We start from the raw sequence: 27735 nt of genomic DNA on the forward strand, positions 1-27735 counted from the left end.
CACTTAATGCATCCTGAGGATTTTTCAAGCTTCACTTAGTTTGCAATGTCAAAAAATTGACCTGTTTTGACGATAACCTTGAATTTTTTTCTCTTCTGAATCAACCGCTTAACTGCCATCACAGTAAGCAATAAAGTAAAGCTACACTGATACCCTACCTTTAAGGTGTGTACAGCTTTAATATGAAGAGCTGTGGCATTCAAATCCACTTTATTCATTTATATTTTTAATCACACTGTACTGCGCAATTAAAGGCATGCCATAAAATCATGCTAGCATTTTCCAGTGACTCTAATGAGCGTTATTTAGACAGAGCAGGTCAATTAACAAAAGCAGGCCTTTTGGAATAACTCACTGGTTGGTCCTTCAATTTAACCAAATGCTAATTTTGCTTGAATTTCTGATCTTCATATAAACTTATATTTTAATGAATCTGTTAACATGCTAATCAAAACAACTGCATCTCTTAAAAACTGTTAAAACTGAGAAGTTGCTTTAGTTGATGAAAAAAGAATAAGGCAATCTACTTTTATGTTCAAAGGAAAACTCATAGAAAATAGCATATATAAATGAAAATACAACTATTTCTTAAAATTGTTACTTCCTACTTCACATACTTTGAAAGACAGACAGCTACACGAAAATGCTCAAAGTATCTACTGCTCAGCATAATCCCTGATTGATTGCATCACGTTTCACCGAACAGAATTTACAGGTACTACTGGTGTATATAACTGTTGTGATCCAACAATTAATGGAAAGAGCATCAAGTGGCCAGCACTTAATACTGCTGAGTATTTCCTCCTTTCAAACAGCTTTTAAACAAATGAAATTACTTGGAGATTTATTTTAATTGACAATTCAATTGGACTATGTATTTCTATGCAGTTTCCATAGCAACATTCATTTCGAACCATAGAAGCTGCTTCTCTATTACTCATTATTACGAAAATTCCATTTCACATCTCCATTGGAACTAAACAACATTAAAAAAGGCCTAGGGAAGAATCCATCTAGCAAAACTCATTAGTTTTAAAAATTTTTTTTTTTTTTTTTGTTTTTTTTTTTAAATCCACCTGATTTAAATTTCATCCACACCAAAGCCTAAAAAGCCAGTTTTGCCAAATAAAGTCCAAAAGGCAAAGAGCTATATTTCTGTGATCTGAACAAAAGGCTATTAAAATAATGGCTTCGAGAAAGTCCATAGCCTTTTTCCCCCACAAAAAGTCATGAACTGCCAATCAAAACAGTAAGACTATAATCACCTACGCTGATCTAACGCTTGTCCCTATTCCGATCTTTGTCAGCCAGCTGATAAAAGCTGTAAGGGACATGGAAATAACACAAGGTTACTCTGAAAAAAGAGCAAACAGGTCAAAAGAGGTTCTTCTTCGGCTTTTTTTTTTTTTTTTTTTTAAATCACTGTCTCTCTCTGCATTAATTTTAATACTTAAAAGCACAAAGCACATTTATCTTTACTGTTTCATCTGACTATCTAATGGCAGTCTTCTCAGTTTTTCTTAAGCATAATGAAGGTCAAAAACACAAATATATAAGCTACAATCTGCACACTGATTACCTACTTTGGTAAATTTCAACATGTAAGTAATTTTAAATAGATCTACTCATTGAGCAAAAATTGTATAATTGGAAGAAAGACAGCTATTTTAAGCTGTTACACATACTAAATCTAGTTACTTTAAGTCAAGAAAAAAAATGATACAAAAAAACAAAACAAAACAAAACACCCAAAACAATAAACCAAACCAAACACAAACAGCAGGCAAGAAGAAAGCCATGAGTTTCTAATAGTAACAAGACAAAAATTTACACCTCCTGCATCTAAGCATAGTGATAATGTAATTCTAAGTCATACAACCTTGTTATGTTACTTATTTCCCACATCTCTTATACAGTATCTTTGTGCCCTCATTCAGGTCCCCGAGCTTACGTAGGTAAAATTTCATCAAGAAGAGAGGAAAATACCTCACAAACATCTGCAAGTAACATATGAACTGACTTGACTCAAAGATAAGTATCCTGCTTCCTTCTGCTGTTAACATTACTGAAATATGCTTGTGAGTAAAAAAAGAACATCATACATTAAAACAGAAGGATGGCTATTAAAAAGACGAAATTTCATTTTCTTAGCAGGTCAGTTTTTTTTTTTAAATCAGCTGTGAAAATATCACTGACAAATTTATTTTTATGTAGCCACATATTGTATAGCCTGAGATCAAATTGTTTGATGCCATGCTGCTATTCCATTGCAAAGAAGTATAGTGCAGAATCTTTTTCTGTGAATATCCACATTCATACCCCAGGTGTAACTTAGAACCTGAATACACCTGCTCATTATGACACTTTTCTATTAATTCATCTGTTAATTTGGGCCAGACAACAGCAGCTTGCCAACTGTTAAGTTTGTTGTTTTTAGCTTGACAGAAATAAAAACTAGACATTGAAAGATTTTATTGAATGCATGTCACACAATCCCAATATCATTACAAGGAAACATTATGCCTGCCTCCTTTCTTCCAATTCTAAGCCAGTAATTTTGCAGCTATTTTGTCATTTCTCATCATGGTAACATATGTGCATTCTTGTTTGGAAAATGATCAAGGCTTTTCTGGGGGAAAAACATTAGTATTTACTCAGACAAACATTCTGTATTTTCTTTACTAAAATCAGTGGATGATGCTTAAAATAATAACGTACCATAGTGTAATTGTGAGCCACCTTGTGCAAGTCAGTGCAACCCTGTGCATCAGCAAAAGATCGGATTCCAAGGCAATTGGATGGGTGAAGCTGCTTCATGAGGAATTTGCAGCATGCTTCTACAACCTGAGATAGCTGAAGAAGGCAAGCTGTAGACAACAGGCACTCAATGTTATCTTCTTTTAATTCAAGGCGACCTATCAATATAAAAAAACAGACGATATAATTTCGCTTTTGTGATTTGTTAAACTCCCCAAAACTCAGACACAAGAGAATTATTTACAGATTACGTGACAGAACATAACACTTGGAAAATATCCCCTTTGGCAGTAGGTAACAAGCCTTTCAAAATTAATATCTACAATGATGCAAGGAAAGGGAAACCTACTAAGATTCCTTTTTCATCAGTCAAGATGCATTTGAAGTATTAAGATGTTTTGTAAACCATCAGAATGTAGTGTTATCAGAAAAACTACATCTGATCACGTTGCCTCAGGTAACAGCAATGATAAATTTTTTAAATATAAGTAAGAAACAGTGTGAATTCCTAAGCGCATTTCAAATCTAGTAATGGAATACAATGCTCACAGGAGGCCAATTCATTAGACTAAATTCCCATTTTCACTCTAATTACCTGTATATGCATATTGAACCAGAGCCCACAATGCATTTGGCTCCACACCTTCCATCTTGATTTCCTCCTGTCTTGCTTCCCTTACATCATTAGTAAACATTGCTGCAAAGTAGTCTGAAACGGAGGAGAGAACCAGTCTGTGCACACAGTGCAGGAGAAAATGAGAGAGACAGAGAGAAGAGAAAATGCTTAGTCAATCTGATGTTTGTTAATTTATGATTCATTATTTTGTCCTTTAGAGAAACAGTGCAGTGAGAAAAACATTTTTAAATTGATAAACGGCTCCACACTCCAGTTCCCCTCTATGAATAATGAAGCACTGTTACTGAATCTACATTTGCTGTTGAAGCAAACGAATTACTCTTTCAAAGCTCAGTGACTTTTAATAGTCAACATGGACACAACCCACAAAGCCACATAAATTGGAAGGTGAATGTAAATAAACATGATTGAAATAAAAAAGTTGAGCTCCATTTATACTGCATCAGTTACTTTTTCTAAATGTGAAAGAACGACTTGCTAGTCCTTTTTCAAAGTGCTTTAAAACTTTTACTCTTGGTGCACACATACATTCATCTGCTATTACTGCTGACAGAACTATGCACAATCAGCACAGAGATGGTGCAGACAACAGAACCCCAGAAGGGGAAGAATATGCTGCACAGAAGAAACTAATTAACATAGTAATGTTGTTTGTGGATACGTATGGAGCTTTTTTATTTTTAACAATTCTGAGTATTTAAAAATACAAAGTAGGTAAACATGGTACTGCTTATCACACATTTGTTTGAACTATTGCCATATATATTCCACATTTTTTCAACGCCACTCCACATAACGTATAAGAATGAAGATGATAGCTTGGGTTGGAAGGAACCTCAAAGATCATCTGTGCTTGTGGGACAGGGTTGCTAAACACTAAATCAGGCATATCTGCATACGTTCAATGAATCCCATACTTCAAAAACGTTACTTTATTCTATGGAGTCTTTATATTGGCTTGTTAAGATGAAGGAGATCAGAAACCTTAAAAGAGTAAAATTCACTGAAAAGGTAAGCAACAGTGCTTAGGAATGGATCTCAAAGGTATCAACAGAAAGGATCTGCAGGTGCATACGTGAAGTCATAAATTACAAAAGATCTGCTCTTAATTAAATGCAAAATGAACTGCAAAGAACTATCTTTTGGTTAATTAACTGCAAAGTAATAAATTGTTTACTGTTCTCAACTACTTTTTTCCTGCACATCTTTTGACTGATGACCATTCGGACAGAATTACAGTCCAGTAATGTTTTTTGTTTTTTTTTAATTGCTAACTGAATAGAGTTGTGGAGGAATGCTTGTGAAAAAGGAATAACACTATTTTAAAATCTTGTATGTTTAAAATAAAGTTTCAGTTCCCATTCAAAACAATAATAGAACAATAATAAGATTTTAATTTTTTTTTTTTTTTTTTTTTTTTTTTTTTTTTTTTTTTTTTTTTTAAGATAAAAAACAAACAGCTTAAAGTATTCAATCTCTATACTGACCTGAATTTGTGTGGAATACAGCTTGAAAAAGAAAGGACTCTGCCATGGGAAACAGAACCTAACACCTAATATTGACACATTCCTCTTTCTGTTTTTCCTAACAGCGCAAGTATTTCAGTTTGCTGCACCATTATTCAGTAAACAGCTGGACTGTACATATCTTAGCAACATCTGCTGAATGCCAAATACCACCTACCAGTTGTGGTATCAGCAAGGTCCCTGCGATTTCCAGTCTTGAAGTCCTCCAAAAGAAATTATTAAAATTGTAAGATGCAATTCATTTCCTATTTTTGCTAACTTCTGTTAAGAATCATGAGAAGGTAGATAGGCTTCACGGTGTTGTTTTCCTGAGAGTGACTTGCATATGCCAAAACAGCATGTGCAGCCTGAGAGTGGATTAATACAGATAATATGCAAATGCATGTATTATACTGGTAATAATTTTGTTTTGATTTTAGACAACAAGCATCCATACAATTCTCTAAATACAACTATTCTCAAAGAAACACATCAAGTGACAAGGAGATAGAGTAAGAAAAACCGAGACAGCCTTCCAGTTAACTGGCCTGTTCTTGTCCCCTGACCCTTCTGTCACTTGTCAATAAAAATCAATTACTGGACATCCAGTGACATGATCCAAAAATCATGTTACTGGACATCCACTTTCAATTGATTTCTTCGTCTCACTGCTGGTAACTGATTTTTCTATCAATTTTTTTTTTTGGATGGTCTGATAACAAACTGCATTCCTACACACATGTATTGGAAGAGTCCACAGAAGAACTTCCCCATGTAGATTTTGATATTTTTGCTTAAAAAGCTCTGATAACTAAGCAACAAGCATGTTGTTTCAAAAAAGAATCTAAGCAATGATGCTAAAAATGCCATTTAACCCCCAATCTCCCTGTTAGTCTATACCATCATTTACAGATGATTCTCTATAACTGATTAATTATGAATTTTAAAATATTTGAATGGCATCAAGAGTACACTGGAAACTATGCATGCTACAAAATACTGCCCTTCCTCAGTTTACAAAATTAAATTATGCTTTTTGTATTCTGAGTTTATAGTGCTTTTTTTCCCCCTATATGTAATATTTCTCTCAAAACCAGCCTACAGAATGCCTACAAATACCTGAAATTAGCATATAGTGACATTACAGAAGTCTCTAACAGTACCACATGTCAGAAAGAAACAACTGTAATGCAGTTGGCATTGTATTGCTGTTTATGAAGAATATATTTTACTTTTATTTTCCTCATCCAATTACCAGCAACTGTCAAATTCTACACAGATAAAACTGCAGAATTTGGTTACTGAATTATACCTAGAAAATTGTCTTCTTTACTGCACATAAAAATGCAGAATCACAGAATATCTCAAGTTGGAAAAGAACCACAGAGATCATTCAGTCCGACTTACGAATCTCTCATGTAGAGAAAAAAATACAGATGAATAAAAAAAATTAATCCAGGGAAATCTAAGTTTTCAAAATTCTTTTGCCACTTTCACACTGAAGTGATGGTTGCAATAAATTTAGCAAAATTTTTCTATTCAATCCCAGTTGGTAGCAACAAATACCTAACACAAAAGAACTACTTTTGTATGTACTTTGATTTTTCAGACACACACTGTGTTAAAGTTTTGTAAACATGCAGGTACAACAATGAAATAATTACAAAGTAAAAAGATACAGTGTGTGCAACAAAGGAAGTATTAAGTTATAGGAAAAGAAGTACACAGGTAAATAACCATGAAAGTAAAAATAAGTTTCCAAACTAAAATCTGTACTCTTCCAGACAAGTTCCTTAACTATGGAAGTGCACGAGCTTTCATTTGTCTTCTGTCCCGTGCCTTTTATACTTTCATCCATCAGTATCCCTCAACATGAAAAAATAAGTCTCTACAGAGATTTTCAGATTGCTAACATGGTGCAGGCTTTAAATCCTCTCCAGACAGGAATTTACTGAGGCATCCCATTTCTTAAGCGAATGTCCTGAACACCAAGCTGTAACAAACTAAACCAAACTTTTTTCTATAGGCCTACAGTTAGCTGAGCATAATGAACAGGAATGCATATTAGCATCCAATATGAAAAACTAGATTCCATTTCTCACATTTAATAGAGCCCAGCAAAATTTCTTTATGAAGGTGCAGGCTAAGGGAGCAGGAATATAACGCATTTATTTTTCCCTTGTTGAGAACTGTCCCCCCTTCTAACTAGGAAGAATTAAAGAATTTTGACTTACTGAAGAATTTCTTAGCTATAATTTCAGCACAGACTGAGAAGATAAACAGTTAAAAGAATAGAGAACACCACGTTCAGGAAGACCATATGCTACTCTTAGTTGTCGTAGACTCAGAGCCTTAATTCTTTAAATAGATTCAAATGAAAAATCTTCAGAATTTTACAGTAATTTATTACTCATGCTCTTTACTATTGTCAAATACCAAATTCACTGCTCTCTGCTCTAACTACTTCATACACTCAGAACATTCAAATATAAACAAAAGTAGAAACTGACGATTAAGAAAAAATGTAAAAGATTTTAAAAATAGCAAGTTGTAAAGAGATAATTTGCAAACTCCGTGTATGAGGGAAGGATTATAACAGTGGAAAAACATTCTTACCAATGTTCAAATTAAAAAGCACTGTCCAAGTGCAAAGGAACTTTCTATTTTCTACCATGCCTTCTACTGTCAAACCTTTAATCTAACATCTATTTAATAAATATTTTCTTACAAATTAACTCATAAGATAAAATAATCAATAGAATGATAACGTACACTGAGCGCTCCTATCTGTAGACAATGCTAAGTAAGTCTGAATTTGGACAGGTTGATGCAGGCAGTAAAAAAGTCCTACACTTTTTTTTTTCCCCCCCTCACAACACAGGCTACCACGACTACATCAAGTCAATCTTACTGAAGTTTTGTAAAAATTCGAGCCAACTTTAACATTTCCATGTTTATCCTTTGTGCAATAGGAAAGTTCAATTTTTCAGTGAGGTGCTTTGAATATACTGAGATGAGGACCGTAAGTCATTCTTATATTTGTCAGGAAAAACAAAACAGTAAGAGAAATAACTTACTGTTGAAAAGACAAAGCTTCTTTGTAGGTTGCTCCAATGCTATAAAGTGAACTAAGGATAAGCATAAGGCTTCCACCTCCTGCTAAAAGCACAATGTGCACTTGTTTGGCCTTAGCTTTTACATATATTTAAAACAAAACATTCCAACTACAGCAAGAAGCTTTGCCTCCTAAGAGAACAATGCAAATAACAGGTGGGAGCATGCACTCACTGCTACAGAAATAGATGCAGTAGCAGAAATTGGGAGAGCAAAGTCAGTTCTATAAATAAATGAAAAACAGGTAAAATATGTTATATTTTAATATAAAAAATGTTTTATTTCTGTTCATCTTGCAACGAATTATTCCAGTCCATACAAGACATTAGCAGCTGTTCTCTGCACCATTTCCACACTTTTTAACCATTAAATAAACACAACCCCCAGAACTGTATGCTGCAAACATGCTACCATGCCACATAAGGAAGTAAGATTATGTCGGTATTAATCACTATTTTTCCTATTTACAGCAATTTAAAGCAAGCAGTCAAAAGCTCTTTGACTTCTAAATTACTTCAGTGGGTGCAAACCCACAGAATCAGAGAACGGCCCGGGTTGGAAGGGACCTCAGGGATCATGAAGCTCCTTCCCCCTGCCACATGCAGGGCCACCAACCTCCCCATCTAATTACCAGACCAGGCTGCCCAGGGCCCATGCAACCTGGCCTTGAACACCTCCTGGGACGGGGCATCCACAACCTCTCTGGGCAGCCTGTTCCAGCACCTCACCACTCTCTCTGTAAAGAGCATCCCCCTGACATCCAACCTAGATCTTCCATCCCTCAACTTCAAACCATTTCCCCTTGTCCTGCAGTTATCTACCCTTTCAAAGAGTTGATTCCCATCCTGTTTGTGGGCTCCCTTTAGGTACTGAAAGGCTGCAACGAGGTCACCCCACAGCCTTCTTTCCTCCAGGCTGAACAAGTCCAGCTCCCTCAGCCTGTCTTCATAGGGGAGGTGCTCCAGTCCTCTGATCATCTTTGTGCCTCTTCTCTGGACCCTCTCCAACAGCTCTCTGTCTTTCTTGTACTGGGGGCTCCAGACCTGCACACAGTACTCCAGATGGGGCCTCACAAGAGCACTAAGCACTCCCTGTTTCCATCTGATTTACTCTTTCCATAGGAATGATGAAATTCTGTGATGAATCTGAATATGACAAAGACTGATTGTATGCATCTCTATAGCCATAAGGAAAATAAAATCAGCTTCTTCAACTGCACTGCTCTCATCCCTCTGAAAAACCTGTTATCATCCACAGAAGTGTTTACAAAGGAATTGGGATCAAGGATTGGGTAAAGACCAGCACCACCTGTTTGTTGTATTAATTGCAGTAAGGTGCGCTTTTGTCTTGTGAAAAATGAAGTTTCACAAAATGAAGGCTCACTCAGAAAGCAATATTAACAAATTATGGTGTAACTATCTGCCTGTTCCCCAGAAAAAATACCAAACCCAAACCAGCAACATCTCATCATCCTTCTATTAACTACTGCTTTATTAACCTGAGGCTTCACTGTGATGGGAGAAACCAGCAATGGAAAATAAGAATGCTTTAGGCTACTATTTCTGTTGTAGAAATAACTTTATGAAGCCACAGCTTAATTATACCTAAGTACCTATTTAAACTATTAAAACTGTGCATCAAATACTGTAATATGCTTCTGTTATTAATACTTTTGTTTAATAATCTTAAGTATTTTCCTGTCATGGAAAAACAGATATGGTAACTTTTGACCTAATTTAGCCTTTTAACACTTACCTGTCTACTATCAAAAGATTCTTAATAATATGGTACCCAAAAAACTATGTGGACAGACTGTCCTTATTACTAACAATCCAATAACTTAATTGGAAGTACAAGGAAAAAAATTAGTCTAACAAAACTTGCTTACTCCATTCTGTTGTACAAAAGCCACTACTGATTTTAATAGCATGAAGGTGCATTTGAGACTTATTTTGCTATGCAAACATCCAACTATATGCTTCAAGACAAAAAGCAGAATGTGAAAACATCGTGGTCATTTTTGATGCTGCATCACATATGACAGAAATTATGTTTTAGTTCCCAAATACACATTACAAAGCTAAAGCATGTTTAAAGTATTCCAAATTGTTTAGAATGTTCTAAACAACACAAACTTTGAAGACACATTCGTAAGTTAATATAAAGTTACTTCACTATAAGCTTACCTGTGAGCTGGAATCCTACGATCACCAGCAACTAACACCACATCACATAGCTGTTTGTGTCTAAGATAATTCTCCATCTTTTTAAAACTTTGTTCAGCATGATTGAGAGCCTGGAAAAATTCATCTGATGTACAGGGCTCCATAGTTTGACAAGATGATATGGTATGACTGCTGTTGGAGGTTCTGCTGAAGACAGTAACAGAAAACTTAGTTCACATAATATTAAATTATAACAATCTCTAAACAGATGACAAAATGAAAATCGCATATTCCCTTCCAATTTAATTTATTTTCATTCTTTCTTCCTCCGAACATTATTTAAGCTCTTGCATAAACAGAAACTATGATTCATTGTACTCTTCAACTAAGGGATACACAGACATCAGTCCAATAATCATATCTATAGCACTGTAGACATTGTGGAAAACAGGCATCCAACAAGACCCCACGAAGTGAAAAAGGGATGCAAGAATGCAATAAGGAATCACACTTTTTGCCATTCCAATACACACTTAGCTGAAGATGGCTACAACAAAACTTGGCATATAAGGAACTACAAAAGCTTTATGGATGAAAGGGAAAAATATAAATCAAGAAACACACCACTATACCACCATCATCTTACTTCATGAAGTTTCAAGTATTTGAAATGAGATCTAACAGATTAGAAGCCCATATGGGGGAAAAGCAAGAATGGATGGAGAGAACAACTGTCCTTGTAAATACACATAGCTGTTGTCAAGAAAACAGTAAGGTAAAAATGCATAGACCTAGGATATAAAGGAGCTGGATCATAATTAAAGATACTGAGGGAAGCACACTTTTTCTTGATTACAATTCTCTCACTTTTCACTATGCAGTTAACTTAAACGAATACTCTAGATCTACTGTAGTATTTGGAAACGTATGGATTGACACGATCTCATCCTGCTCATCTAAATTTTCAGGAGAAAAATGTTCCTAAAGCTTTTTCCAGTGTGTCTGTGCCCACGCCTGGGCATGTACTCACATGGCTAAGTAGGCCAAGTATTCTGACACTTAATTGAAACCCAAATCTAGCAATGGATCAGAAATGAGACACCTGCCCACCTACTTCCCTCTAAGGACTTAAATATCTTAAGTGTGCTCTCAAGTAGTGGCTAGGCATCTATTTAAGCTGTAACAAGTTCTTCTCATCCCTTGTGAGTCACTCGTTCTGCTCCACTGCTGGACCTCTGACACACTGGAACAAGGGTTCTTTGTGGCCACGTGGGAAACAGAATCAAGGAACTCATATCTGAAAAACAGATGCGGGTTGGAAGAAACTACTTTGTGCCACATCAGTTCCCTTATCTGACTCACCATGTAACCATAAAAACCATTATGTTGTCAGAACTGGGTAGCATTCTCACAGGTGAAGGAGCATGTACACAGAGAAAGCAGCTTTTTTTTTTTTTGTTGAACTTTATTTTAAACCAGATTCCTCAGCTTACACCATTAACAGTTATCCAAAAGAAAACTAAATTTTGCATGGTATCGGGGATCTGATCTACATTACAACCTCACAAAGAGTTGTGCAGATACACCCAGAGAGGCAACAAACTAGGATGGAGAAGGAAAAATTTTCATCAGGCAACACTAGCCTGGAGGAAACCCTGACCAGAGCCACCACCAGTCCTCAGAACACACACGTGCACTCTGTGCAACACTCACCAGCAGTCACCACATTCATTCAGCATGGAAGAGAAACTGGCAGCAGAGCCTGTTTTCCACAGACCCAAAACAAAGCAATTAGGACACGACAAAGTTCAGTCACACTCAGTTCAGTCTCCCTACTTGAACAAATTCAACACCATACCCATTCCTCTCTTGTAGCCAGTACCTTAAAAACCATTTTCCTCAGGGAAATAAAAAGGAAAGGGAAAGAAACATTAAGCTTCAGTGATCCATAAAGAGAACATGAAAGAGGTAGCTGAAGTGCTTACGCAAAAGGGAAGCTATAGCTTCAAGGTCTATTTATGCCTATTACACAGTGATTGACTATGAAAAATTTAAATCCTTCCTAGCCCTTTCCTCAAACACTCTTACAAATTTGTTTCCCTATTCAGTTCAGCCTCAGCAATGACAGAATGGGAGAATGCACAAGCAAGGCAAGAACAGAGGAAGGGAAGAACCTGCTTTCCTCATCCCAGGAGCAGTACCAAAATCACTCAGGATTCTTGGTGGATGTCATTTCCTCCCAGCAAGGAAACTCCATACTGAATGCTGATTTGTGATCTGCATAATCGGGGCAAGCATCCAGCCATGTGATCCTGCACCTCCAAGCATCACAGGTAGTTCTGCTCCCTTTGAATATGATTCATTCAGATTTATTTCTAAGTATAGCCCAAACTTTCCTTCCTGAAGGCTAGAGGGACTTCTGCATACCTCACACTTACTGACAGGATAATTATAGGAAAGACTGAGGCTGCCAGCACATAAAATAGCTACACACACCAAAAACCCCTTTCTATGTATTCCTTTAAGATAGCATTTTTACCAAATTCAGTAGAAATATTTTTGTTATGAGTATCTTAGAATGTTAGTCTGTAAGGTTTTCTTTTGGCAGCCTTCAACTTCAATTCCACTTTTTTGGTCTCTTTTCTTTATGTCAAAAAGATCCTATCTAGCACTGGCCAATTAATAATTTTATTAATTATTTAATTATAATTATCATAAAAATGTAAGTTACTCTAAAGGCAAGCTCTTTCCTAAGAGCTACACATTTCATTATCCTAGTGACAGACATCAAAATTAATGTACCAAAGATGCGAGCTTTCTTTGACTTCTCTGTTTAATATTTATGTATGGATATATCTTATAATCAAAACTATGTTTTTCTAGCATAGCTTCTGCATTCTTTTTAAAAGGATTTTATTTATTGCAGTAGGATATTTGGAATGAGGTGCTTTGCCCATTAAAACAGCTCATTACAGAGCAGTGAAGCAATTAACTTTGTTGGTTTCAAAAGTAACAACATAGATGGTGACAACCAAAGAGCTAAACTCGCATCTCCCCTTCTGCTATTGTTTGAGATTTCATGCTCATAGCTTAAACAAAGCCACAACAGAGTTTTCAATGCAAAAGCAAAATAAAACAAAAATTAGAACACATACCAGCCTTCTTTCCTCCCACATTTAGTAAATCTTTCTACAAGAGTTGTGTTGTTTTGGTTGCTTTTTTTTTTGGGGGGGGGGGAGAAGCAATCTGCTTCTAGTACAAGGATTTGCATCTATCTTTTAATTAGTTTTAAGTATCAAAATTCACTTCAAAGCAGGAGTTACAATAGCTATTTCATAGCAATCACACACCTTTGTTATAACCTATAAAAATAATTAAGATACTTGACTGTAACAAAGTTTGCAAAAATCTTTTTTTCAAGCATGTTATTTCATGGTCTGTGTTCTGAATTATTTTTCAAAATATGTCTTTTAGGTTAGATCCTCCATATTTGTCATTTTGGAACAGAGGTAAGAGAAAGAAATAAAAAAGGAATTTTAAAATCTTTTTCTGAAGAATGTGCAATATTACCTTTTAAACCATTACATTTAAGTAAACAGAAAATCAACGAGCCAATATGGATATCTCAAAGTGAACAGATAGTTAAAACAAAATAAATATAATGAGATTTCAAAGAGAATAATAGGAAAAAATATTAATATTAATCAATTCCTTAAGTCATTAGAAAACGCAGAGAGCATCTCTAAGACAAATTAGGATACATATTAAGACTTTTCTTTTGTAACTTCAAATAAAACTGAATTTTGTAACTTCGATACTGCTTTTAGATTGCTTTAAAATGATTTTAAAGTGACACTGCATATGGAGACCAGAACGTAACCTACCAAAGTAATACTACGCCAGTTTCCATCATTTCAGATGTCGATATATATTTTCTTCTTCAAAGTTATTAAGACAGGAATCTCAGCTGCAACCGAGAACTCTAGCGTTGGAGAGGCTTGAGGCAGAACTTCTAATGTACTAACTCCAGCACTGTTTACGTAGAATCCAAACGCAGACTAGTCTGGGTGTATCTGCATCACCCTCTGCATCTAGACCTTGCTTAGAGATCGCAGGCATCTTACTGAACTGTTCAGTGTTAGACCTCAAATGACAATTTCTGACATAGTGCTTGTTTTTAGTGCTCAAATGTGAATGTGTTTGTATCTGAACCTGTTTCCATGCTTATATATCTACAGTAACACAATTCCAACACTTTAATGCATGCCATGGTGAAATGAACCACATGACACATTGCATAGTAGGTGCACTTGAGGTATTATCAGTGTTACCTGCGGTGCCTCCAAGGCCTGAGGACTGCTTTCAAGGCACCCACAAAAACTAAGGAAAAACAGAGCTACTGTTCATAGGCTTTAATTTGCAATACAAGGATCTGTACACCCACTGGAAAACTTCAAGAAGTTACAAATCCGAAAGAATGATCAACACCTCAGGAAGGTTAACCAACAGCTACAACAGACGAAATATGGGACGTGAAAAACAGTGAAGTAAAAGAATGCATATAGCCAACCAGCTCTGATCCCTTGAACTGAATGATGTTTCCGCCTCAAACAGCTGTGGCAGCCTTTGTCAGAAATTCAGAACCAAACGTGGGATTTGCTTATCCCTTATGCCACCAACCTCTGTAACTTGTAAGAAAAGAATCCTACACTGTCTTCTCGAAATAAATCCCATGATGATCCAAAGCTCTTAGAATGACCGAGACCCGATCAAAATGCTTTTCAACCTGTGCCATATGACATGGCAAAGAAGAAAAATACACAAACCAGTGACTTCAGTTCTGTCACTTCATACTTTTAGGGCTTGCGCAAGAAGTTGGAGAGGACTGAAGAAGCAAGCTAACTCCCAAAGCTTCTTCACAAAGTTGTTTGTTTTTAAAAAAGGATTTTTTCATACACACAATTTGTTTCTAATAGAGAAAACAGGATTTTCACATGGGAAAAAGCCCTCTGAAAACTACAAAAATGAGGTCAGTAGATAAGAAGTTGTGTTTCTGATAACAAAAAGACAACCCACTTTCTCAAGTTCTTAATGTTAGAAAGATAATCCAGTTGTTGGGTGGACTTATGTAAGTTAAACATTCTTAGTAAAATACAAGGTACAGTTTAAGTACAATCTACTCTTAAAAACAAAACTATAGACAATGATATAAGCAAGTCCTTATATTACCATTAATCACCATTACCTTAAAATATTACCATTACCTTATTAAATTGTATGCCAACAATGAACTGAAAAATTACCTTAAATATTTAAAATGTGTAATTAAAACACCAGCAAGAATTGCAAAACAACAAAGGAACTACAGGCAACTCCAGATGCTATTTGTGACTAAATGAATAATTAAAAGATACTTAAAATTTACTAAGTTCAAATCCTATATACATTAAAGTCTACTAGTCCATCTGCAAAGAAAAAATAAAACAGTAATATATTGATCTCTCCCACTCCCTCAACATGTATCTGCAGCTCATCAGCTCTACAAAGTAACAAATTAGTTTTGTCATGTGTAAATTCTTCTCCTATCATGAAAAACAAATCTGCAATAATCTCAAGCTAGATATTAATCTATTTGAACAGCATGTTTTTTTCTATATTGACTACCTTGCTATGGTGAGAATATCTTATTTGGGGTAATGCTGTACTAAAAATTTACATCACAGACATGTGATACAGTGATGCTACATCTATATTATATATACTACCTAGCGATGTTGCTATTAAAAAAAATTATACCTGAATATCACTTAAAATAAGAACTGTTCAGAGGTGTGTTATTTATAGCTACCTGGTTGTTGCAGCACGATAAGACTGCCTGTTACAAAGAATCAGAATGCAGAACTTCCTTTCACTATACCAGTACTTTTGTAGGTCAGTGACAAGAACAAATACACTCCCAAGCATTTTTACTTCCCCCTCCTTTCCACCGGTCTTTAAAGGTTATATAAACCACAAACAGTTGGCATTTATATTCTAGACTGTTTTACCCTTGCACTAAATGAATTCTTCTCCTGGAGAATGCAAAACAGTAAAACTGCTCTAACTACAATGATCTGCCCCTAATATGCTTTATGAAGCAGCGTACCCTTTTAAACCAACATACTTTCAAAAAGCCTTATGATTGCAAATTATCCGAAAAATCCAGCAAGTAAATACTCTAAATTTCCCATGAAATGGAAAGCTAACCATTATTGTTCTACAGACAGCACAAAAGAGAAAAAATACTTTCAGTGAAGAATCCACTAACAGATAAAAGAAATAAACTAATGTTTAACAAGAAAGATACTAACTTGTCTAGTTTTCCACCAACTGTAAAACACCTTTCACTTAAGAACAATTTTTTTACAGTTTCATCTTCAGATGAACTACATACATGAGAAAAGAACACTGAAATATTTTTGTAGATACAGAACATGTTTTTTTTTTTCCCTCTTTTAAACTGGGTACAGTTTAAGACACTCCCACAGACAACTGCAATCATTTGAAAGCAGCCATTTGGTATTCACTCACAGCATAACCTGACTAACATACAATAGACTATTTTTTCTTCAAGTTGTATATGCACAAGCAAAAAGGATGTTTTTGTCTTACAGTCTATTTTTATTATTATTTTTTTTAAAGTGCCATCTCCCTTATCCATAGAAATACATGGAAACAACAGATAAGAGTCAAAAGCAGCTTAAATGTCCCCAGATCCCTCCAAACTGGCAGGAGACTGATTCTCACCATACTCAGACAATTAGCATCACTTCAAAATAATTTTAAAAGCATCCAGTAACATCATCTTATGGTGGCCACTACCTTGTTCATGTCAGCATGTGTTGGGTATAACACTGAAAGCACAAATGCATGCACTTGGTCAAGCTTTATTTACTCACACTGAGTAAATAGCATTGCCTTTTAAAAAGGTCATAGCAAATACACCAAAGCCTGGTTATAAAACATTTTCCGTTGCTGATACACAGTGACTGCTAGGTTTCTGAAGCATTTCAATCGAGGATAAAGGCTAGCTTTTACATGCACGCTATCTGTATACATAAAACAAAAACACATTTCCCACAATAGTAAAGTAACAACCTGCACGAACTGCTGTCCGATTCATTTTCTTCTTCGCTTGCTCTATCATCTGTCTCTTGTCTGCCAAGCCAACGTGCACCTCCACAATCTTCTGCAGAGAATTCAAATGCGGGGATTTCTGAGGTGGATGCCATTGGCCAAGGAGGCAAGTTCTGGAAATCCTGTTGGCTGGACCTCCTGTAACCAACTGCTGTTAAAGCCAGGTCACTTGAATCTAAAAACTTTGTGCCACCAGTCGTTACATTTTGCCCTCTGCTCCAGAAGTCTCCCTGGTGGCTCTCGACTGCAGAATTAGGGGCTGACGCCTGATGACCAAACCACCTCCATCTGATTTTTAAAATCTGCTTCACGTCAAAGTCTTTACGAGAACCAGACATCCTCAGTGAAAGCCAGCGATCGTCTAGGCAACAGGGTAAGAAGCAGCACGCATAAAAGAAGATTTGTGCACCCAACCAAGACAAGAGGAACACATGCTCTGCCCGGCTGTGGCAGCAGCGGTTGTACAGGGGAAGGAGGGGGGAAAGGACCGCGTTCACACAAAAGCGCTTCTTTAACGGCACGTCATTTGAATATAAACAAAAGGCAACGGGAGATGAAAAATCCCGAGGTAAAGAGAGAAGGTAAAACAATCACCTCCATCAGGAAAAACGCCTGTCAGTCTGCTCTAAAAGCTCCAAGGCTGCGTCTGTTGCTCTCTGACCATTAGCTTTCAGAAGCACCAAACAGTATTCATTAAAGCCCTTTGGAGAGATGAATACCACCCCCTTTTCTTAAACCACAAATGACAGAGAAGTAATTCCTGTACCGCATCTCAGAATCTCTTCTCATTCCGTTAACTCTTGCTGCTACAGAGGGGGAAACAAAAACTGCACAAAGCAAACGAAATTCTTGCTGCACTGCTGAAGAACAAATTTACAGAAAGGACTAAAACCCATCCAAACATAACCGATCGTACTGAGGAAAAACTGAACTGTAAATAATACTTTTCCCTTTGCAGGACATGTGGTAACTCAAACTAAAAAATAAAACAACAAAAAGCAGTACGGGAAGAGCCTGCAAGGCTTGAGGAACTGGTACAGGGTAATAGAGCCTTTCATCCTGCTGTGCCTTGTTTCAAATCTAGGTCTGCAGTAAACAAAAATTTATAACATTCTACATCTGAAATGAGCTAATGGTTTCCATTCACTACATATCACGAAAAGCAAAAGCAACAAAGGCTAACAAGGCTAACCAGTCACTGCCCAGGACATCGGAGACACCCTCTGAACAACGGACAACAGGAGACCTTTGCTTCTCTCTCATCATATGGAATCAGCTGTTTTACATCAGCTTAAAGGTACTGTGACAGAGGAGAGAAATTCTTGTACTTCTGAGACAGAACCCCCAGTAGATGAGCAGTGTACGCAATACATTAAACCATCCCAAAATGTCTTTATTCGAAAGAGGAAGAAGTCAAAGACAAAACATACAATGACCGATTTATATTTCCTCTGAAAATGGCCTGTTTCCTCAGTGACAGATGGAGCTAGTTAGATCTAAGCTGCTGAAACTAATTCCAATCACATGCAAATACAACAACTTTAGAATAACAAAGAGATGCTGGATTTTATCAGTCCTTGATAAATAGACTTACATTTTCAGTCTTCACAGTTCATCTGGTCTGTTCAGCTCTCAAGGATACAAATTCAATCAATTTATAGGAATTGTTTCTTTCCTTACCTACATTTGCCATGAAGAGTGGAGGTTAACTATCTCTCAGATGGACAAAGCGAACTACAAAGTATGCTTCTCTGACCTGACAACTGGGATACTTGCAGTGCTCTTTATAACAGGCTGTATGCAGAGTACATAATTTTATCACCCCAAAAGCCAACACTGATTTAATGTCAGCAGAATATTATGCAATATTCTTAGGAACTGCAATGCTAAAGAGGCCAGTTTTAAGCCGGAAAACTCACCTACCATTGCTCAGAACTTAGTTATTTATGAAACTGCTTCTCACAAAAGCCATCAAAGCACATTTCTATAGAAACAATATTCCAGCTATTTTCTACAAGAGATGCTGCATTTCAGAACTTGTACCTTGCTAACATCCTGGTCTACCAAAACTGATGTACCATGTCAGTTGCACCATATCCAGAAAATAGTTGAGAGCAACTTGAGAGATGAGACAATCAAGTAGATAAATATACAAGGCTGTTACCATCTTTGCTGGGGATCAGCATAAAGATTACATGGATGTTAAACTAAAAATAAATGAGGTCTAGTCCCTATCCAGCTTGTACAGCTATGTAAATTTCAGAAGCGTTAGCTGCACTGTTCAAACATCATCCTTTGTGCAACCACAAGCTACAGTACAATTCAAGAAATAATAAATGGCATCTTTTAATTTATCCTGTCTTTACATTTTGTGCTGCTGTTTACTGTTTCTCAAAGGTGGGTAAACAAGAGAAGCTACCAGTGCATTTGGTAATGTTTGCTATAGTAGTAGTATTTTAATTATCCATTTAACTATAAAAAGTTTTAAATACTTTTCCTTCTACTGGTATGGTAAATGCCTTATACATAAGGACTGACCTGAATTTTTTCTTGTTTAACAGACTCATCTGAAATTCAAACTGTTCCAGTAAAAGTAAGCTAAGACAATGGCAGATTTGCCAACTCTGTCACTTTTTCAGCACTTTCTTATGACTTTCTGGGAAACACAGTCCAATTATTGCTTTTTTCCAGCTGCGAAGCTATGGCCTCAAACAGAGATTAGAAAAGAAACTGCCGTGGTTTTAAAAGAATGAACTGTTTTCTATTTTCTTTCATTTTTCTAGATGATACAAACTTGCTTCTTTATATGCTCTCACCATAAAATACATTTATACATATTTCTTTCATATAAATTAGATACGAGCTGTTATAAAAAAATGACAAAATGAAGCAAGCAGCACTTAATTCAGTTTAAACTGGTAAGGCTGCATGAAATAATTGATGTCCCCTTCTTGTTCTCCACAAGCTTCCTTCCTATAAGCAACACGATGGATTTTATAAGGTCCCCCTGTTGGGAATTACTGACCTTTGTGGAGATCTCAGGTGATGAACTGGAAGGACAGCCTCTTACTTGGTCCACTCAAAGCTCATCTTTGATATCTCTTCTTCAGGTGGGCGCTGACAAATCCAAATGCCCACACCCATGACTACATTCTATTGTAAGTCTTTCTAATACACTAACACATTTCTTAGAAACCTGCTAACATGTAAACTGGGTGGCAGCATCTTAATTAAACACAGTATAAACACACTTTGTAAGGATTCCTTTTTTTTTTTTTTAAATTTACTAAGGCAAAAGACTTCAAAGAGAATCCCAAACTGCTCACACACAAAGGTCTTTTCTGACCTTAGTTGCAGATGAATAACCATATTCTATCTCAGGGCAAGTCATAATTTTTTGAATACAAGTACATGGCCCTCTTTGTGAACATGATTCTGCAGGATTCTGTTGGCATTACGGAGGTTGTGGAAAATTACTGGAAGACAGCTTTGAGAACTTGGATTTGACTGATACAATTGATATTCTTAAGAGTGGAGCAGCTGAACATTTAAATATACGACTTCTCTCATATGAGCAGCTCCACAGAGTAAGAAATTAATCCTTGCAGACAGTTAACAGGAGTTTTCCAGATTATACCTTGTGATTAAATGAACATTTGAATGCATATTGTATGTTAAACTTGAAGTAAAAGACAACAAAATTAACTTTTCAATCAAAAACTTTTACAGACATTTCCAGATATTACACATGAACTGTTTGTTCATACAGATGTTAAAGGAAGATTACAATCCAACAAAAAGTTAGAATTTAAGTAATACTGTTACTCTTAAAATACTTTTTGTGCATAATTTCAGGGTAGATATACTCCAAATATTGAGATACATCTAAGTACATTAGTGGGCTAAATAGAAAAATCATTATTTAACACATTAGTTCTGTATGTTTTTATTCATTGTGACCTTTTATTCCACTGGAAAGTCAGTTAAATTTTCAAGAAAGCAAATGTTTCTCAGATACATTTTTGAGGAATGTTTAAAATTTGAATCTCAACATCACTTTTCATGGCAACATTTTTACTGCCACCCCTACATTTTGGCTTCAAAAAACTATTGCCATCCAACATCACTGCAGTTCAGACATAACATTTTCAAGGTACTTATTCTGTCAAATGAATTTAAAATTACCCATTTTCCAATTGAAGAGCTAGGGATTTAAAGGCTAAGCTAGTCCCTATATTAATTATATTTTTAAGTGCTAATTTAGAATGACAATGTCAAAATAATTGAAGCCTTTGTTTTGTCTGCAAGAGCTGTTTCTCCCTCCTGAAAAAAAACCCACTTCTTTGCTAAAGCATTACATATCAAAAGATGTATCTGAGACACAACTAGACTCATTAAGATATAACGAGGTAGTATCTTACTGCCAATATTTATAGAGAGCCTAGATATTTATTCTGAAGCACCAGAACAGTTCACTGACCATAAGATGTTCATGAATTAATCAAATACACACTTAGAGCATAAAAAGGCATTCAAAATTTAACGCCCTTTGAAAAGAGATTTTAAGCTTTCAATTATTTCAGGACATTAAAATAATTGTCAAAAAAAATCTACTACAGACAAGCCCTGATGCTGCAATCCTGCTTGTATGATTATGCTGAAGTATTAAACGTTGACTATTTTTTCTTCCCAGTTCCTGTATTCTAGTCCAAAAGTTATAGAAACTGCTTAATGAAGACTTCAGAAGGATAGCTGTGCTCATGCTCTGTCATTTTATAAAACAGTGATCACTTCCAATACCCACTTTTTTTTGTAAGTACAAACACTTTTGATTCATGTTTATGTAAGAAGTCAACAGTGTAATTCACCCAGGAAAAAAAAAAAAAAAGAAAAAAACCAACACAAACCACTACAGAGTGCACTGCCAAAGCAGAAATGAGCTGCTGCCAAATTCTCGGCACTGCATTGCAACTTCTTGCTACTTAGCACTGCACATCTCTCTTGAGAGGTGCAAGCCATTTGCTCAGAATGCTCTGTCTTCAGAGCAAACAGCTTTACTCTTGCTTAGAATCATAGAATCACCAAGGTTGGAAAAGACCTAAAAGATCATCCATTCCAACCGTTCACCTATTCCCAATAGCTCCCACTAAACCATGTCCCTCAACACAACATCCAGCCTTTACATCCTGCTTTACAGAGCAAGAGCTTATTTTAGAGTTTATTTTACTCAAAATAAGAAGGAAAGAAAAAAATTCACAGGTTTCCATCATTTCCACAGTATGGAAGATCACACTACCAGATCCTAGATTTTTTTTTGCTTGAACAACATAGTGGCTGACACAGAACAGTTGTGACCAAGACATTTACATTCTTTAACACTGGAACATTTCACATCTGTTTCTCCCTATCCAGGTGATACTCAGGCATCATCAGGAACAGCACCATTTACAAGCTAACACAGAACTATCTCTGACAAAAAACTGCAGTAAGCTTATTTGCTCTCAAAAACTTGGTGCTCCATGTATGGTGTGTTTTTCCAGGTAAAATTCAGTTACAATATGAAATAGACAATACTATGACATCAATCCCCAAGCTGACAAAAACAGTCTTCTGTACCAAAAGGCTCAAATAGTCATGCATACATTAAGACAAGCAGAAGATTCTTATTTCATACACTCCAGGAATATTAATATGGCTGATTCTAATGAAAATAAAGTAAAATTAACTCAGAGACAGTAAAAACAAATCACCTCCCCTAGACATGTCACTGCTATGGATGAGTTACGGCACAAACACTGATCAGTAGATACATCACAGAAACATAGACTACCCCACGTTGGAAGGGACCACAGAGATCACTGAGTCCAACTTCTAACTCCACAAAAGACCACTCAAAATTCAAACTATGTCTGAGAGTTTTAATCCAAATGCTTCTTGAACTCCAGGACCTCAGTATTGTCACCACTGCCCTGGGTAGCCTGTTCCATGCCCACTACCCTCTGGTGAAGAACCTCTCCCCAACACCCAACCTGACCTTCCCCTGACACAACTCCATGCCATTCCCTTGGATTCTGTCACTGTCAGCAGGTAACAGAAATCAGTGCTGTCCCTTTGCTTCCCCCATGAGGAGCTATAGGCCACCATGAGGTCTTCCCTCAGCCTCCAATCCTCTGGGCTGAATCAAGGGACCTCAGTCATTTCTCATACACACTGCCCTCTAGATCCTTTACCATCTTTGCTGCTCTCCTCTGAATGCTCATAGCCTTATGTCCTTCTTATACTGTGGCACCCAAAACTGCACACAGTGCTCAAGGCATACAAGCAAGCTTCTGTACAGCAGATACAGTCTTCTCAGGGATCTGCTGGAAAAAGTCCCACGGGATAAGGGCCCTGGAGATAAGAGGGGGCCCTCTGACTTTACAGGACTAGTCGCTGTGGCAATGGGAGACTTGCACTATTAACAGCTTGCATTTAGTATTATATAATCAAATAAGCACCCCAATTCAATTTCTGCACTTCCATAGGTTAAGGGCTTTTATACCGTAAGAACCTTAAAAGTAACAGCTGGATAGAAATAAACCTCCCTGGTGAGCTCAAGATTGGCTAGATAGAAAACATATCTACTGCCTGACTTGGTTATCCTTACGAGTGCAGACTGCCAACTGAGGCAACTGGATGTACAGGAAGAAAAAAAGCCAAGCCACGAGTTCTGCAAAACTTCCTGGAAATGTTGTTCCACAAACAATACGAATCTAAGGCACAGAAGGGAAAACATCTTTAATTCTGTAATTGGATGCTAATTAATTTCAGATTAAATCTTGTATCAAATCACCACATATTCCATATTATATGTTTATAATCAGTATCCAAGATAAAATCACATCAAGATATAAGTGAAGAACAGCAGCGGAATTTAACATCAATAGAAGTAATTATTTTATTCCGATCTGAAAAAATCCTACTTTATTTTTTTGTAATCAGAAAGTAAAACTTACAATACAAATAGATACAGTAAGCAAAGAGAAAACACTGAGTAGTATATTTCAAATATAATTTTATTTGAATCAGTGTCAGTACGTAAACCACCACCAGTAAATAAATAGAGCTGTAGAACTAGACGAGACTCATTTCTTGCACTTCAATTTTTCTGTCTGCAGTTTTGTGCAAAAATAATCTCAGGCTCTCCACTTATACTTATTTTACAGGCTCTTCTAATATTAACTCCAGCTCCTCTGGATGCTTCATCTCACAGTCTGCTTACACACAGCCACACTTCCCTCCCCACCTTGTGGCAGACAGGTAGTACAAGAAAATCCTTGGCCGTATTCAGGCCCAGAAGCAGACAGGCTCACCAGCTGGCAAGTCAAGCAGTATTTCTTATTGGACTTCCATACATACCCATATATTTTCCATACCTTCTAGAAATTCAAGCATACAAAAAGATACATTCTGTCAGAGTTTGACTGAAATTAACAGACAGGCCCAAGAACTATCTGGGGGCTGATAAACCAAAAGGCACAAATCCAGCTTGTCTGGGCATACTACAGACTCACAAGCTTCTTACCTGTTGCTTCTGGGCATGCACAACTGCCTCACCTTGATTGGCTACATATCACCTGAGTGTGGATTTATAAACAAAGCGGAACAAAAAATCATCATGGTATCTGACAGATTGCTCAAACACAGCGTTCAAACACAAACCTACCTTTCCACAACTGTATGAAATTAAAATGACCTTGACAAGGAAAGCAACAATGGTAGCACTAAGCCTTTAAATCATTAAAGCACTCACTGAATTAACTGTTCAGTTATCCCAGAGGCGCACAGACCCATCATCTTAGCTGCCTCACCCCTGATTTCATAGGGCTCCTAAAACATTTGCTGTTCTGCACAGAGAGAATACTATGCAACAGCAACATAAATTAAGTGCCAGGAGGAACACAGGATACTAAACAAACAATGGGAGTACGAGAACTGTTGGCATTCCTAGCAGTATGGAGTCCAGTCAAGCTAGCATGCTTAAAGAAGAGAAAACTCGAACTCAGTTGGCTAAGCTGTAAGATCGAAAAAGTACAATTAACAAAAACCTTTCTTTATTGGCTTATCAGATGTTGTTGTTTCTTCTCCTCCATCAAATCTAACTAAAGGAAAATAAGAAACTAACATATTGTACAACTACATATAGTGCTCATTAGCTTCAGATGGTTTGCAATCATCTGCTAAGCTATCTTCACCATTAGCTGAAAGTACTAGAAGTACTTACCTAGCTTAGAATGTTTATAAAGCACCCATATTTATCAAGCTTGTGAATTTTCAGACAATAATGCCTGAAAACCGAAAGAAATTATCTCTTTATCTGTTTTAAGTGTAATTGTTCTCCAGTCCGTTTCTTACGCAGAAGTGCAACTTTAATTTCTATTTGGTAATGAAAAAATCTGCCAAGAAAAGTTGTTACTTATCACTTCATCTGCCCACATTTATTATAAATGTATAGATTAATTTTAGTTAATTACTTTTATGTGCTTTACTTCCATGCTTAAAATGCTGCAGTTCCCGGTGAAAAGCTTGCCAAGTTATGATAACATCATTAGATCCTCTACTTTTGTAATGTTTTAATTAGACAGTCTGAATGCACAAGCCTGTGATTACATTAACATCCAAAATACTGTTTCTCTCACTAAATGTAAAAAGATCTAAACTTTGGTTTCATTTTTGGCAAAGACAAAGTGATCATTTAAAATTCAAACGCAGCTTTTAGGCCATCAGAATATATTTTATAACATCCACCAACAATGCATCTTACACTGCATATGATGAATAATCAATGCAGAATACTTTATCTGGAATGGCAACCAGCAAGCTAATAGCTTATTTACACAAACAACGTTGTCTAGTCATAACAAGTATGGATTGCTTGCATGCAAGTTCCATCACCAAAGACACCAAGAAAAGTTTTACTTTCCCATCAGCTTCTGCCATTTCTCCTCACTCCATAGGTGCTACACATCAGCGCATCGTAAATTTGGTAATTCAGACATGCTGCTCTCTGCATTCTTTACAGCAAAGGATAGTAAACCTCTCCGGACACGATTCTTGTCTTTCTGTACATCATGAATACACACACATTACCTAGCAGGTACTGTGAATATTTAATTTATTCTAGAGGAGCATTTTAAGGTGACGCTGGCAGGTGCTGTTGACTCAGAAAATGAGCCCACAGTAAGCATAAGGATGGTGTGCGCTTTTATTTATAGAATGATGAATGACACCATTTCTCCCCAGACCAACTCAAATCTATACTAGACAGATTACTTTATCATCTTCATCTTGCCTTCACAGCCCATATCATACCAAAATATTATCAGTATTCACCTTTTACAGCTTCAAAAAATGGGAGCCAACAGTGAGGTGGCAGAAGAATCAGAAGGAGTATCAGAAAACAAACATGAGAAATTAAAAAAAAATAATCTAAGAAAGATTTGAGATTACGTGTCTCTCTCCCTTATAATTATTTTTATTTTGTTCTAATTAAGATTGCATGACAGTGTAGCATGATTTGAAATCAGTTTTTGAGAGGAAGCTGATACGAAGATGCAGAAGGCATTCTGACCACAGAACAGGAGAAAAGAATTCCTCCCTTTCTCTTTCTTTTGTTCTCTCTTTTATGAGTAATATCTATACAGTAAGTTGGATTTAAGAATTCCAAGGAAAGAGTCCTTAGAAAGCGAAACAGCCAACAGTTTGATAGGCTGCAAGACGTGCATATTTGATAATATTGAAAAGGTTATGTGCAAATAGCTCCTGCAGCCAAAAATGCAGCTGTCAATAAACACTGAGCATAGTCACCAAACCACAAGTGAATTAAAACACAATGCTCTTCTATTTATTCTGAAAACACCGTGAAACATACAGAAGCACGAACAGGAAGTCCATTTTGCTCCATCTAACTCCAACTTAAGTTTAAAAATCAAAACTTCTCACAGTTGCAAAGTTGAACTATTTTTGTTTCATGGTTAGTCACAGTTCTTTTAATTTTCTTTAGTAATTGCTATTAATGTGATCTTTCAGAAGAAATACATACCTCAGATATTAGTTAGCAAAGTGTGTGCTCCAGAACTTTTCTTCTCAAAGGTTTAAACTCAAATTAGAACTGATATTCAAAAGGAGAAATTGTTTTTTAAAACAAACACCTTCCAGAACACTGTCATCATAGAACAAAGAATGATGAAACACATAATCGTGGTTCTGGCCTCCTAATGCCCAGTGTTTCAGAAAGCTAATTAATTTTTCATTTTATGTTCTCCTTTCCAATGCTGTTCGTGTAATGCTTTGCCAAGCTGAGAACTGCTTTACTGATGAAGGCAGAAAGCCTACAGAGCTG

General features: G+C 36.4%; 1 protein-coding gene across 4 annotated transcripts in view; it reads right to left on the reverse strand.

Annotated features, from left to right (window-relative positions):
* KLHL5 (kelch like family member 5) overlaps nt 1–27735 on the reverse strand; it is a 48473-nt gene that overhangs the window by 15596 nt on the left and 5142 nt on the right. Inside the window, exons 1-4 of one of the 4 annotated variants that reach the window (XM_048941570.1) lie at nt 17316–17841; nt 10200–10382; nt 3353–3489; nt 2719–2915 (exon numbers count right to left, since the gene is read on the reverse strand). In XM_048941570.1, coding sequence (XP_048797527.1) covers nt 2719–2915; nt 3353–3489; nt 10200–10382; nt 17316–17692 — 894 coding nt within the window. In that variant the 5' untranslated portion in view covers nt 17693–17841. Of the gene's footprint in view, nt 1–2718; nt 2916–3352; nt 3490–10199; nt 10386–17315; nt 17842–27735 lie in introns of those variants that run through there. The other 3 variants (XM_048941569.1, XM_048941572.1, XM_048941571.1) reach the window with 3 other exon arrangements.

Source organism: Lagopus muta, chromosome 4 (assembly GCF_023343835.1).
Source record: "Lagopus muta isolate bLagMut1 chromosome 4, bLagMut1 primary, whole genome shotgun sequence".
Taxonomy (NCBI): domain Eukaryota; kingdom Metazoa; phylum Chordata; class Aves; order Galliformes; family Phasianidae; genus Lagopus; species Lagopus muta.